At 42.2% G+C, this 12,126-nt stretch overlaps 1 protein-coding gene across 2 annotated transcripts in view; it reads right to left on the bottom strand.

The window, feature by feature from the left end:
• LOC116448601 overlaps nucleotides 1-12,126 on the bottom strand; it is a 99,420-nt gene that overhangs the window by 62,433 nt on the left and 24,861 nt on the right. For both annotated transcript variants that reach the window (XM_032119236.1, XM_032119235.1), the window contains exon 3: nucleotides 5,250-5,330. In XM_032119236.1, coding sequence (XP_031975127.1) covers nucleotides 5,250-5,330 — 81 coding nt within the window. The remainder of the gene's footprint in view (nucleotides 1-5,249; nucleotides 5,331-12,126) is intronic.

Here is a 12,126-nt window from a genome sequence, read left to right as displayed (position 1 = left end):
ACCCTGAACAACCTGTCCAGGAGAGTCCAAATGACAGGATATCCCAACAAACACTGAGGAAGAATTGAGAAGGGATGTCATAACCATTTCCGTTCTTTGAGACAAGCAGTCCTACAGTAATGGTGGATTTCAGCAGAGCAGAGGAGAAAAAACAGCCCAGTAACTTGCTACGTTTACCAGCTGATTGTTCTCACTGAGACTCATGCACTGCAGAATTTCATTTACAGTGTCTTAACCTTTCCAAGAGCAGAGTCCTTGCACTTGAAGAGCTCAGGAGCAACCCAGGGAAAGGTTTTAAACAATAAAAACTAAAAAACTAATTTCATTTTTCAGCCTACAAAATCCTTCATTTTTTGGTTTCCCAAAGCAGCTACAATAAATGCATTGTCATTCTGAAACCTTTTCATAGCAACCTTCCATAACAAGAAATGGAAAATCTGTGAGAAGTTGACAGTGAGTTAAAAGTAAAATAATTACCACACCTCCAGAGAGGAAAACTGGATCTGGATGATCTCAGCAATTGAGAAAGTCAGAGATGCAGAGCATTATACACTTGAATGAACTCATGTTTGCCAGGCTTTTTTGTCTTCACAGCCCAAAGAACCCAGACACCAATGCCAGTAAAAAGAATGGAGGATGAGGCTCTTTGGCTAAAAACCCTTTATTTTTCTTACAAAAAAAGCTGGAAATCTGGAAAAATCTATGTCCTAAAATGAGCCATGTGTAGAGGATTCATCATGTTTTACTTTTGGAAACACTGCTATTGAGTATTTTACATCCCTTTGACAGTTCAAGGCATAAGTAAAAAAAAAAAATCAGTCATGTTATCCCATGAAGAATAGTTCAAAGTATTTTTACAGTATAGGCCAAATTTTTCCCAGTGTGTGTATCAGACAATGAGAATACTTTGGCTTGCCTTTGCCTATGCACCAGGGCAGTTCTAAGTACTTGCAAGCTCAAGCTTGTACACACCCATCTGTCAGCACTAAGCCTGCTTTGATCATTACTTCTCCTGTCCACTGCACCAGGTCTGTCTTGCAGAAGTAACCTGCAAAAATCTCTTTCCAATCAGCAGTAAAAGCATGGCAGATGAAGATAAGGGAGAATGCTGTCAGTTCAGGCAAGAAATGTAAATGTTTTGAACTGGGAAGATGTCACTGCATCCCAAGCTGTATGTTGTTTGTGTGTGCCTGGCATTAATAGTGGGACTGAGAGCCAGCTTGATTGTCTATGATTTAGCTGTAAGTCAAGGCAGGACACAAAGCTTTCTTCTGAGTCATTAAGGGTTAGCTACCAGTTTCATAGCCTGCCAGATACTCCCTTTGGCTCGCCACAAAACCAGTTCTTTCCTACAAAGTATAATACAGACTGAAAATGGTTCCAAGGAAACAGCCATGTGCTTGTGGAATATATCAAATTAGAAAAGCTGTGTTTCTAAGGTTCTCAGCGATGGACCAGACCAGGCTGGACTGTCCACTGACTTACAGGGTGTCTAATTCCTTATGTCCTCTCAGTCCTTGCTGTTTAACCATGGTCTCCAAATCACACATACTAAAGCTCAGATGAGTCACAACATCAAGAAAAACAAGATTAAGCTTGTTGTATCCCATCTGCTTCATGCACAGAAAACCAGTTGCACAGCCCCAGGACAGTGAAAGCTATAGAATGTCATGGAAAGCAGCCAACTTCCTTTTTGCTGTGTTCTCCATCTGCCATCTTGCCTTCACTGCAAATTGATGTTAACAGTATTTTATTACTTTTTTTTTCATCTGTGCTGTGCGCTGGTTTTTAGGAAAATGTCACCCCAACAATCTTTCCTACAAATAGAAGTTCACTTTAGTTCACACTTCCTAGGACAGTGTTGACAGATCAGGAAAGTAGTATGTTGCTTCATGTCTTGACAACACTATTATAATAATAATACTTAATACTCTTCTCCCAGCTATTGTGCAGAACCACTGTGTACTAGAAGAAAAAGGCTTTAATGTATTTGATCATTCAGGATTAAACAAATTCTAGATACTTCCAGTTCAAGCTGGGAAAAGTTCATTTCTGATTTGCTAATTGACTAAGGTCATACATCCACATAGAAAAACACCTGTGCCTTCTGTTTCTTCAAATTAAATAGCTTCCAATTACGTAATGCTACGACCTCTTCCTCGGGTAAATCATTTTAGCTTTGGAAAACTCTTTCCTTGCATAAATCTGCTCTTTTTTTTGAAATCTTCAAGAAACTGTATCTCCATTTAGATGCTATCACCAAGTAAGCAACTTCTAATTAAGGCAACATTAATGCTGTCTGTATTACACATTTTTATACCCTGATCATTTTCATGCCAGCAGCTGCAGCACAGCTCTTTATATGGATTATTATTGTACCAGTAGTTCAAACCACACACAAGACTGGTTTGGTTCCATTCTAACTCCATGCAATCCTTATTTTAAATAATAGCATTTGTGCTTCTGCTTCCAAGGATCCCAGGTTTTGTAGGTAACATCCACTTGAACAACAACTAGGAAAAGGAGGATTGAAAAACAATCTGAATTTCTCCATGACCTTTTCTATATCACATAAGCCTATGTGGCTCATCTCATCTTTGATTTATTGCTGAAACACTTTCCTTCCATTTCCTGCAAATCAGTGAAAGGGATAGGAGGATATGAGATATGATTTCAGGAGACATGAATTTTCCTATAAGTTCCACTGATAATCTGCATTACTCCAGGAAAATTTGCTTGCTTAGGGAGACCTAAACGTAAGTGAAAGCAGTGTTTCCAATGAGTCCTAACTTTGGTAAACTATAAATGTCCATAGTGGGTTTGAAACAATAACCAGTTTCATTAGTGAAGAGAGGATCTGTAGAGACTGTAAGCCTAATCCAAAATTTTGAAACAGGACCACTAAAGACAGGCTCTTAAATCTCTACAAAGTGGCTGGTGATCTCAAATAGAGTTTCACAGTTTGCTTTTTAGGACCCTTATTTTCAAACTGGGGTCAGGACTCATAAAATGTTTAGGTTTTAAATATGATGTGCAGCATTCACCAGAAACAGTGTTCTTCTCCACTCTTGAGATGTCAGAAATTTAAATATTCCTTTTGAGCTCAAGGGATTCTCAATGCTGTTTGCCTTGCTCTGAACTTGCTTGTAAGTCAGCACCTTCTGGATCAGATAAAGGAAGCGAGCTGAAGCTGTTCAGTTACCGAAACACTGACACCCTCACCTTTCCAAACACTTGCTGCACCTTTCCAACAGGAAAGGATCATCAGCTCTCATGTTAAAAGCAAACAGAAATTACTTCATGATGCGAAAAAGCTCCACACTTTTAAGACTGTTTATGTGTATGCAACTCACTTTTGTAACTGGTTTCACATACGCACTAGCTTGTTTTACCACTTATTTTCCCAGGGAGCAGCAGAAACATTTAAAATCCAGGATGTTTGAAGAATGGTATTCTCTCAGACAGGAACTCTATGAAACCAGTTTTACCATTCTGCCTTTTCAAAGGTAAGTAAGTATGTACTGGGTGCTGTCTGATGTTCTGGTTCTTGTGAGGAGAGCACAGGAAAGGGGACATATTTATGTATCTGCACCACAAAATTCCAGACTTGAGGAGAACAGTTCACATGTGTTAAACTGACAGAGAAAATTGCTGTTTAAATTTCACTCAAATGAAGAGGCTGCGTATTAATAACTTCGAATTGGTGCTTGCTAGGAAAGGCCATAAGCAGGCCAACAGACCACTGACAGCACTGGCTGGCAAGCTTTCCTCTTAATCTTACCCAGAATTCAGCGAATAGGTTTATTTTTTCATTTTTAGTTGTGTTCTAAATTGGACTTCTTAAGTCTCCCCGCAAGACTCCCCAACAGAACCACACACAAGTGCAGATAGCGTCCTTCGACCTCCTCCTCTCTAGACAGAGCAATTTGCCTTTTAAATGAGTCAGTTTTAGCTGCAGACAGTGTGAACTCTTCCATGGGCAGGCTTGGGAAGGAAGGGAACATGGCAGAAAGGAACTTTCCTGACCAGATGTCCTTATGGTCCCACTTGCATCACCACACTCATTTTGTGCGCTGTAAAGTTCATTTATTTCAAATTAGAAGAACAATACATAAGATGTTCTCGTAAGTATCCTTTATACCTTGGAAACTTTGCTCCAGTTTATATACCACACTTTTGGCAGCAGAGACAAAAGCCAAATTAGAGAAAGCAGGAAAGATACACATATGGAAAACGAGGTACTTTATTGCTTTGGGAAGAACAGAGATGTAGTAAATAAGAAACAGAGAAGAAAAAAATGGGACAACTGGACCAAGATTTTAAGTGAACAATTATGTGAAAAGACAGAGCAGAGACAAACTGTATCATAGCTGTTGCACCTCCAACTTTTCCCCAAGAATAATTGTGCCTCCCTGTATTGCTATAATGGAACAGCAAACACAAAGAATGGAAGGCACTTACATCCTGTGACAGTGCAAGCACACAAATTACACAGAAAGGTGTGAATGCTCTGGGAGCATTATGAACCTTCATAAAACAGGTCTACATAATGCCACAAAAATTAATGAAATGAACTAGTAAAACTAGCATCAAACAGGGCTCCAGGTACAAGGTTTCAGACACTGACTTATCCAATTCAATTTAATATGAAAAAAAGAATTCAGTTCTGGAGTCTCATAGTTTGACAAACGCAAACAACAGCTAATTCCCCATAGCTCATAATCATGCAAAAAAAATTCCACTGCTGCTTTGAGCTTTTGAGCTGTAGCTATTGTTCCTATGTGGGAGACAATCCTAGGAAGGGCTGAACACCCTTAGGTTGCATTGTCTTCAGAAGAATCAATAAATTACCTTTTGTTACACTGTATATAATATTTCTTGTAGTGTCATAACTAAAAACCTATCATAATTCAATATCATAATACATAAGAGGAGTGAGTGAACTTACATTTGTGTATTTGGTATTGTCAGAGCTTGACAGAAAAATTATGCTAAAAAATTAGCTTTCCACTAAAGGATGTTCTAAAATTTCTTTAAAGACAGCTGGCAGTTTTTAAAGCTGGTATAGATCATAATGAAATAGATTTTTTTCTGAACATTTTCTTGTGATGCTCCAATATTTCCATGTAAAGAAGCCAGAATTTGCTTTAAACTGTTAGAGCACAGATGATTACAGTCCCTACAAAGAGCTCTTCTGACTATACCATGAACGAAAGCACAATCCCAACTCAAACAGAAGTGACTCTCACCTCAGTGTGGCACTGTGTGTTCTCAGAAGTATTCTCTTCTGTTTCTCCAGCAGTCCTTCTTACAGCACTTCCTTGGCACTCCTGTGCAGAGATACAGGAAGAAATTTAAAAAGTCAATTTGACCTTTAGAAAACAAGGAGTCATCAATACAGTTGCTTTCAGTCCACCTGCCCTTGGGGAAAAAAAGCTTTCTTGATTTAACTGAAAACGCTTCACAGAGAATAGGGTTAAAGGAACATCACTCTGGTTGCAAAATGAGGCTCTCAAACGTTAAGAATCACCAGAATTAAGGCGACTTGTGTGACACTGTGTATTCAAGTATTCAAGTACAGTCTTTAACTACATAATAGTTTTCGCAAGTTCCATGCTTCACTCAACACAGGAATGGACAAAACTTAAGACTTGTGTTTATTATCGTCTTTGGGTTACAGAGAAGAGGGAACAAGCAACTGTGTTAGGCACCAAAAGAGCCCTGTGTCCATGGAGAACCGAGGGCATGCTGGTGAGGAATCGCATAGCCCGTGCTCCCTTGCCAGCAGCCAAACATTGCATAACCTATGGCTTCATTTGTGTACCACTATGGGCTTCTAGGAGGAAAGATATTTCTGCTGTTTCTCAGTCTGGGAAACTGACAGGAGCTCAGTTCCTCACTTCTTCTACATGCCTTTGAGGTTAACTGGTCTTTCTTTAAGGTTCCTATCCCCCCACTCTTTCCATATCCATCTGACTCCAACCTATTGTCATCTGGAGATAATGTTTCTGCCAGCTATCTCCCATGTTTGTACCAATCATCAGACACCAGTCACACAAACTAAGAGGCATCAGGGGTATGTAAATGTCAAGCTCCCAGTCAAAAACTGCAAAGAAGGCAACAAGTGGCAGAATGCCTACATCTCTGGGAGGACATACCCCCTCTCAGTTCAATGAAAGGTCTTTATCAAAACTTGGGAAGTAACAAACATTCAGGTTTAACATGAGTGGTATCTCTGGAGGGAGAGGAATTTGTCATAACTAAGAGGATTCTGCTACCTTTGTGACAGATGAATACAGTGGTGTAGCTTCTCATTTACAACATGAGACATGAAAACCTTGAAATAATATTTCAATTGCAACCATCATCAAGCTCCAGCTTCTCTGAATTCCGATTCACTTCCACAGTAAGAACTGCTGTTAGTGCAGTAGAGACCTCATTGACTTTAGCTGAATTCGGCCTCAACATGAGATGGAAGAGCAAATCTCTCTCCCCAGAGAAAGTAACAGTATAAATAAAAGGGAAACCGAATGAGAGAAACTGCAAAAGGGAAAGTATGAAAAGAAAAAACACAGTTAGACTGAGATTAGTCATTAGGGGGTGCTCAGAACTGCTACTTGTCTCAGTTTGAAAAACACTGAATCTTTTGTTTCAGTCTTCAGTGATTATCTGTAATATGTAACAGCAAAAGCACATATCATGGCCACAGGGAGTGTGGGATATGGTAGTGCAGATGGATACCAAGTCTTGTAACTGAGTAGCTCCTTCTTTCATCACAAGGAAAGGCAAAGTAAGTACTTATCACAAGTAGTTTTGCTCCATTCCCTATACTCTTCATGTATGACTACACCAGGAAGCAGCTGTTACTTGTTTTCACTTGTGATCCCACAACAGTTTTTCACCATAGGCTTTTTATATCTAGAAGTGGCTCCAAAGTGGGTCCACACAATTCATAAAGAGAGGAGATGCAGGGCTAAGTAAAAAGCTGCTGACTCCTCTGCTCTTCCCACCTTAGACTGCACAAAGCATACCAGATCTGCAACTAATGGAGCTCAGGGATAAACTGATTGCAAACACATCATTTGGAGGCATTACTGGATTTTTAAAGCTTAGTCTTTTGCTAATTCAGGAACACAAATAACTAATTGTACTGTGTCTAGCTCAGATTACATCTGAGAATGGATCTTGGGGCAACTGGGAAAGAACGCTGCCTTTGCTTTTATTGTGGGAAGCATTCCCTAGGCATAATGCCATTGGAAATGGCTGAAGGGGATTGCATCTGGTTAGGGAGGAAGTTACAAGCATAATAATTAGCATCGAATTAGCTGCTGTCTCATCCTGAGCCAGGCAAGTCCATCACATTCCTTTTCCCAGCTGCCCTCTGGTGGAAGGTTCTGCAGAACAGCCCCGAGCAGGAAAATCTTGTTGCTCTTTGTGTATGGTCAACTTGGGACTTAGGCCAGAAAGAATCAAATTAGGATCAACAATCCCTGAGCAGACACCCTTTGCCCAGAGGCAGGAGAGCTTTGTGAGGCTGAGCTAGAGTGGTTGACACCCTTCTAGCACAGCAGCTCTCTTTATGTGAGCTGACAAGGGGGTTTCAGCACTTGCTGTATTTATGTCCAGTACTTCTAAAACTTACCAGGATCATATTTGCAGTGCCCTAAAGTAAGGTCTCAGTATTACTCAGAAAGGGGCTCTCTAGCTGTAATTTCTATAATAATTAAACAGAATTTTTCTTACTGCCTTCTCTCTGAGTTTGGCTACATGCTGGTACGATTTCATCTTCAGAGAGACCAATGAAATCTTTAATTGGGCGGCTCCATGCTTGTGCCTACACTCGAGTCACTTGCCAGTCCATCCCCAGCTTCTGCACACAGGTGATGGTTGTGGGGCCATGTCTAAGGAAGACCACAAAAGCTCGATCCACAACAGAGGAAATGACAAAAACCAGGATAGAAACACTGTCCAGGGGCATGCCAGGTCTGCAGGCAAAAGTCATGGCCACGCAAAGTGAAGGGATGAGTGTTCAGGACAGCAAGGACAGGTAAGCAAGCAATAGGCTCAAACTTGGCACACAAATGTTTGAGGGGCTGGGCTGTGTGGGGCAGTAAGTCATTTTCTGTCTCCTCATTTTATGATTCTACACATTTTCACTCCACTAGAAACATGAGAGAAAAACACCAACAACACCTCCCTGCCCCTTCTTCCGCCCCTCACCAAAGAAAAAAGAGCCGAGACCAAGCAAGACAGAGGAAAAGACCCAGAAGTGAGGGGACAGCTCAAATGGCACTCAGCATGGCAGGAGGAATCACAGACTCACTGTGAGAAGGGGTCCTTCAGTGGGATCTCCCTGCTCCAAGTCCCCTGCCCATCACCACATCGCGCTGGAACCAGGATGAACCCTGGTGCATCCTCCCAGGGTGGACCCAGCCAGAGCAGCCCTTTGGCAGGGTCTGCCCTGCCCCTCTACCTCCCTGGAGAAACACCCAAGAGATTGGTGGGAACTAAGTGCCTTGTTTTTGCTGTGCAAAGCAAAAGGAAAAAAAATGTGACACTTTGTTGGCCTGTCTCAGGATGTGGCTCCAGTCTTGGTTCTTTAAGTGCTGTAGATGGGAGAGCATTGTAAGCCCGTGGGTGTGGGAATAGTCTTGGGGTGCTCAGTGAGGAGCTGTCACTGTAGCGTGCTACCATGGTGCTGCCAGAGGTGCTGTGCTCCTGGAGAAATTACTGGGGCCAAGACCTGGACCAGGTTTTAGAGCCTGTGGCTTTGCAGTAGCAGGGATAGAAGCTTGGGCCAGAGTTTTACCCAGGGAATGAGATTTGCGTCTGTCAAAATGATCTCGTATCCTCCTGCTTAGCCAAGGGACAGGTGGTTGGAGGACTCTAGTATATCTTTTATCATAGGTGCATCTTAGAAATGGGGCATTATGCTGTATGTGTCTATTGGGGGACAGAAGGACTGCCAGAATAAAGAGGCAGGTCAGTGTTTAGTTTTGAAGATGGAGAGCCTGGTTCGCACTTCTGTCATCCATCACCAGCAGCACCACAGCTCCTGTCCTGTGTCCTGGTGGTGCCCTGCCCCCCTGCACCACCACAAAGCCCTGAACTGTGCTGGGAACTGGGGTACTAAAACTCGCTTACATACCTACACAAAAATGTATAGAAGTAGCGCCATATCTCCTCCCTTTACGAATGGTATGGAGACACTTTGGCATCGAGACATAAAATGCTTACAGTGAAAAACTATTGAGGATCACCAGTAAAAAGTAACACAGTCCTTATGTGTTCACACAGTCCCATACAACTGGACAGGTGGAGCCATGTGAAGCTGAGAGGTCAGGCATGGCTTGGGAAGTGGGAGAGTGAGATGTGGGCTTCAGCACCCTCTGTACTGTTGGCCACTCTCTAGCCACTTCCCACCACACAGGTTTATGTGCATGATTAGTGTTCTTGCAGCCTTTGAACGCAGGAGAGATAATGAGTTCAAAACTCTGCATTAGATCACAATCTCTTCCATGAATCCCCCAACCACACACACAACATCCCTGGGTCACCTGACTGCCCTTCCTGCACAGACAGAGCTGATAACACACAGAGCCACTTTCCTTGCAGGAACCACTTGTGTCACCTGCATTCTGGATCAGTAGGGACACTCTCTGCACTTGGCCTGACTCGCTTTAACAGAGGGGGAGAGCAAATTCCAAGCCATATTCTTGGGGCCTTCTCTCAACTGAACATGAGCATCTCCACACTGACCTGGCCCCACCATCCAATAGCACTGGTGCTTAACTGTCTCTGGACCTTTAACCATTCCCTGGGTGCTTCCACACTCATCTCCCCAAACACATGGAGCCTAGCTGGGGCTGTGGGTAGGGCTTTGTTTTCTTGCCCATGTGGTTTACAGAGCTGCCTTTCTTTGCTCCTTTGCATTTGCAGGCACTGGGCATCCTTGGGGTTATGAGTGGTGTGGGAGTTTCAATGAGAAAGATTTATATTAGAGATAAAAGAATCCTGTTTGACATCACAGACTCTGATGATGATTTTCAGCAGTATTTCTTCATGATTTAAGTTGTACTTGGACACTTTTCATACAGAATGGATTTCTCATCCATTACTTTCATAAAGGATTTCAATAAATATCTCTTGAGATTTAAAACACATATGCAAGTTTATCAGTGAAGACGTAAATCCTGTATTTGTCTGCCATGCCTTCTACCTGACTAGAGGTGGGGTGAGGATGTCAGATTTGGTTCTTTAAAAAGCTTTACTATGAGGTGATAAAGGCACTTAGTGGTTTGTATTATTTCAGTTTTTCATATTGGCATGATGTGGAAAGGTTTCAGGTAAGCTGTACCTAGACATTGACACAAGCCTTTTTAAATCTACACACATATTCTGTAACATATCAACAAAATTCCCAGATACATAAACACTTTAGACCACAAGCAAGGCAAGAGCACCAAGAATGGAAAGCATATTTTTCGCCACATGTTTTCAGCAGAATCAAAGGGCATGACTCAGTTTCCCTTCAGTCCTTGGGAGCACAAAGGACCCTGCTTTGCAAGTTGAGCAATAAAACAGCCTCCAGTCCCACACTCACAGCGCCACCACAATGAGCCCTTCATTAGTCGCCACTTCCCATCAAACTGTTAAAGGGGACACAGGTTTACCAAACAGCTAATCCTTGATAATGAAAGGTTTCCAACAAAGCTGCCTTTCCAGGGAGTCTGGGCACTTTCACATTAGCAAGAAGTGAATAGACAAAGTGGTTCAGGAAACATGCCAAACAGTAGCTCATGCATTGAAACACAAAGACCTGCAGTCTTCAGGGAGCTAAAGAAAAATTACAGTAGTGTTTTGAGTTGTTTCTTGTCATCATAATTACTTTCTTCTTCACTTTCTTTCATATTATTTAATGAATAGTCTTCCAACTACAGAATACATGCACACTATTCTCTTAAATTTCATTTGCAAATACAAATCAGTTTCTGCAGTACTTTATCCCACTCTCCATATGAGCCAGATTCCCTCTTTTTGCTGTGGGCCTCTTCTGGACATATGCCACTTTTCTTACTATCAGTCCCTATGCAACTGTAACACCATTGACTGCCACCCCTTCATTTCTTCAGGGTTTTGTTTAAATTTGGTATTTAACAAGCCAACAATTGGATCTTTTCCTTCTGGGGTCTATTTTAAGGTGGTCATGTTTAGTCAGATGCAATTAGGCATTTAAGATCCAAGATAAGTATTTTCCCTTTAGAATTGTAAGAGCAATGCATATTTGGATTTAGGTAAAGAATGTCAGGATTAACATCAAAGCATGAAATATAAGGGTTATGGAAACAGTTTTTCTTTTTGACAGAAGGTCATGACAAAACAAATTCAGGGCGGCTGAAGAACCAGTTCACAAGGACAGAGGAGCTGTAGGGCAGACAAGTTTGAGTACGGAAGCACAAGCTGTGTATAATCCTGAGTGCACAGTGGAGCCCTGGGAGGGACTGTGCCACTCTTGGTCACCTTTTCTGCAACTGGATCCAGGGAGCAGGAGGAGAGCACAGCTTGTGTGTGTTGTACAGTGTCGTAAAAGACAGCAACATGCAGGAAGCAGTACTAGCCATTCCTGACTTACCCAAATATCCCTTCATTTTTTCTCTCCAAGGGCATATGAAGGTGCTGTTGGCTTCACTGGGAGCACCTGTCCCTCATTTTTGTGTGCATGGTGGGACAGAGAAGGGGAGCTTGTTGGAAAGAAGATAACTGATATAACTCAGCACTGAGAACCCTTGAGACAGAACTAGGCTGACACCTGATGGTTCAAGTTCAAGTCAGAGGATGATTACGCTACTGCTCATGCTGGTTGCTGACAGACAATTACACTTCCCATGGCAGTCACTTTAAAGAAGGGGCTTTTATGTCGACACCCATCTGGGTCTAACCAGTTTATATTCCAGCAGAATTAGGCAGATCACGAGCTGACCTCCCAGAGTCCCTGGCTGTGCTGCCAGAGGAGTTCCCTCCAATGTCTGGGTGCCAGCAGCCAGCAGAGGGCAAGCTGCCCCCACTCCATTTCCTTCAAAAATATCTGAGCAAACACATTTTTGGACTGAGCTAGGTCTGGGGGAT

Source organism: Corvus moneduloides, chromosome 10, assembly GCF_009650955.1.
Source record: "Corvus moneduloides isolate bCorMon1 chromosome 10, bCorMon1.pri, whole genome shotgun sequence".
Taxonomy (NCBI): domain Eukaryota; kingdom Metazoa; phylum Chordata; class Aves; order Passeriformes; family Corvidae; genus Corvus; species Corvus moneduloides.
The sequence above is the reverse complement of the archived record's forward strand: the minus strand, read 5'-3'. Positions and strand labels throughout refer to the sequence as shown.